Source organism: Arachis ipaensis, chromosome B02 (genome assembly GCF_000816755.2).
Source record: "Arachis ipaensis cultivar K30076 chromosome B02, Araip1.1, whole genome shotgun sequence".
Classification (NCBI taxonomy): Eukaryota; Viridiplantae; Streptophyta; class Magnoliopsida; order Fabales; family Fabaceae; genus Arachis; species Arachis ipaensis.
In genome coordinates this window covers 108,534,505-108,534,866 of record NC_029786.2, presented here as the reverse complement: position 1 = coordinate 108,534,866, position 362 = coordinate 108,534,505, and the positions used below count along the sequence as shown (strand labels likewise).

The following is a 362-nucleotide window of genomic DNA, read 5'->3' as shown; positions in this document are numbered from 1 at the left end:
ACGCGGCGGCCGCGGCCGTTGACCTTGGTGTGGCGGTCCTTGTTGGAGCGTGATGAAGTCGTGGATAATGCGCCGGCGCCGGAGGATTTTCTGAGGGCGACGCCGGTGGGAGTGGTTGTGGTGGTGACGGTGGAGGAAATGGGAAGAGGTTCTGATTGGGGAAATTGCTGATGGAGAACTATTTCGGAGCTCATGTTATTTGAAGGGGGAAAAAGGTGAGATTTTTAGGGTTTTAGAGAGAGAAGGGGATTGAAAAGTGAAAGTGAGACGATGATGATGGATTGGATTCCAGTGACCCCACAAAAGGGGAGATAATGTTTATATACCTCCCTTCAATTCAGGCCTGTGGGTCCTGTCCAGTG

At 51.9% G+C, this 362-nt stretch overlaps 1 protein-coding gene across 1 annotated transcript in view; it reads right to left on the bottom strand.

Moving 5' to 3' along the window:
* LOC107628082 overlaps positions 1 to 338 on the bottom strand; it is a 799-nt gene extending 461 nt beyond the window's left edge. Inside the window, exon 1 of the mRNA XM_016330891.2 lies at positions 3 to 338. Within this exon, the coding sequence (XP_016186377.1) occupies positions 3 to 194 (192 nt within the window). The 5' untranslated portion in view covers positions 195 to 338. The remainder of the gene's footprint in view (positions 1 to 2) is intronic.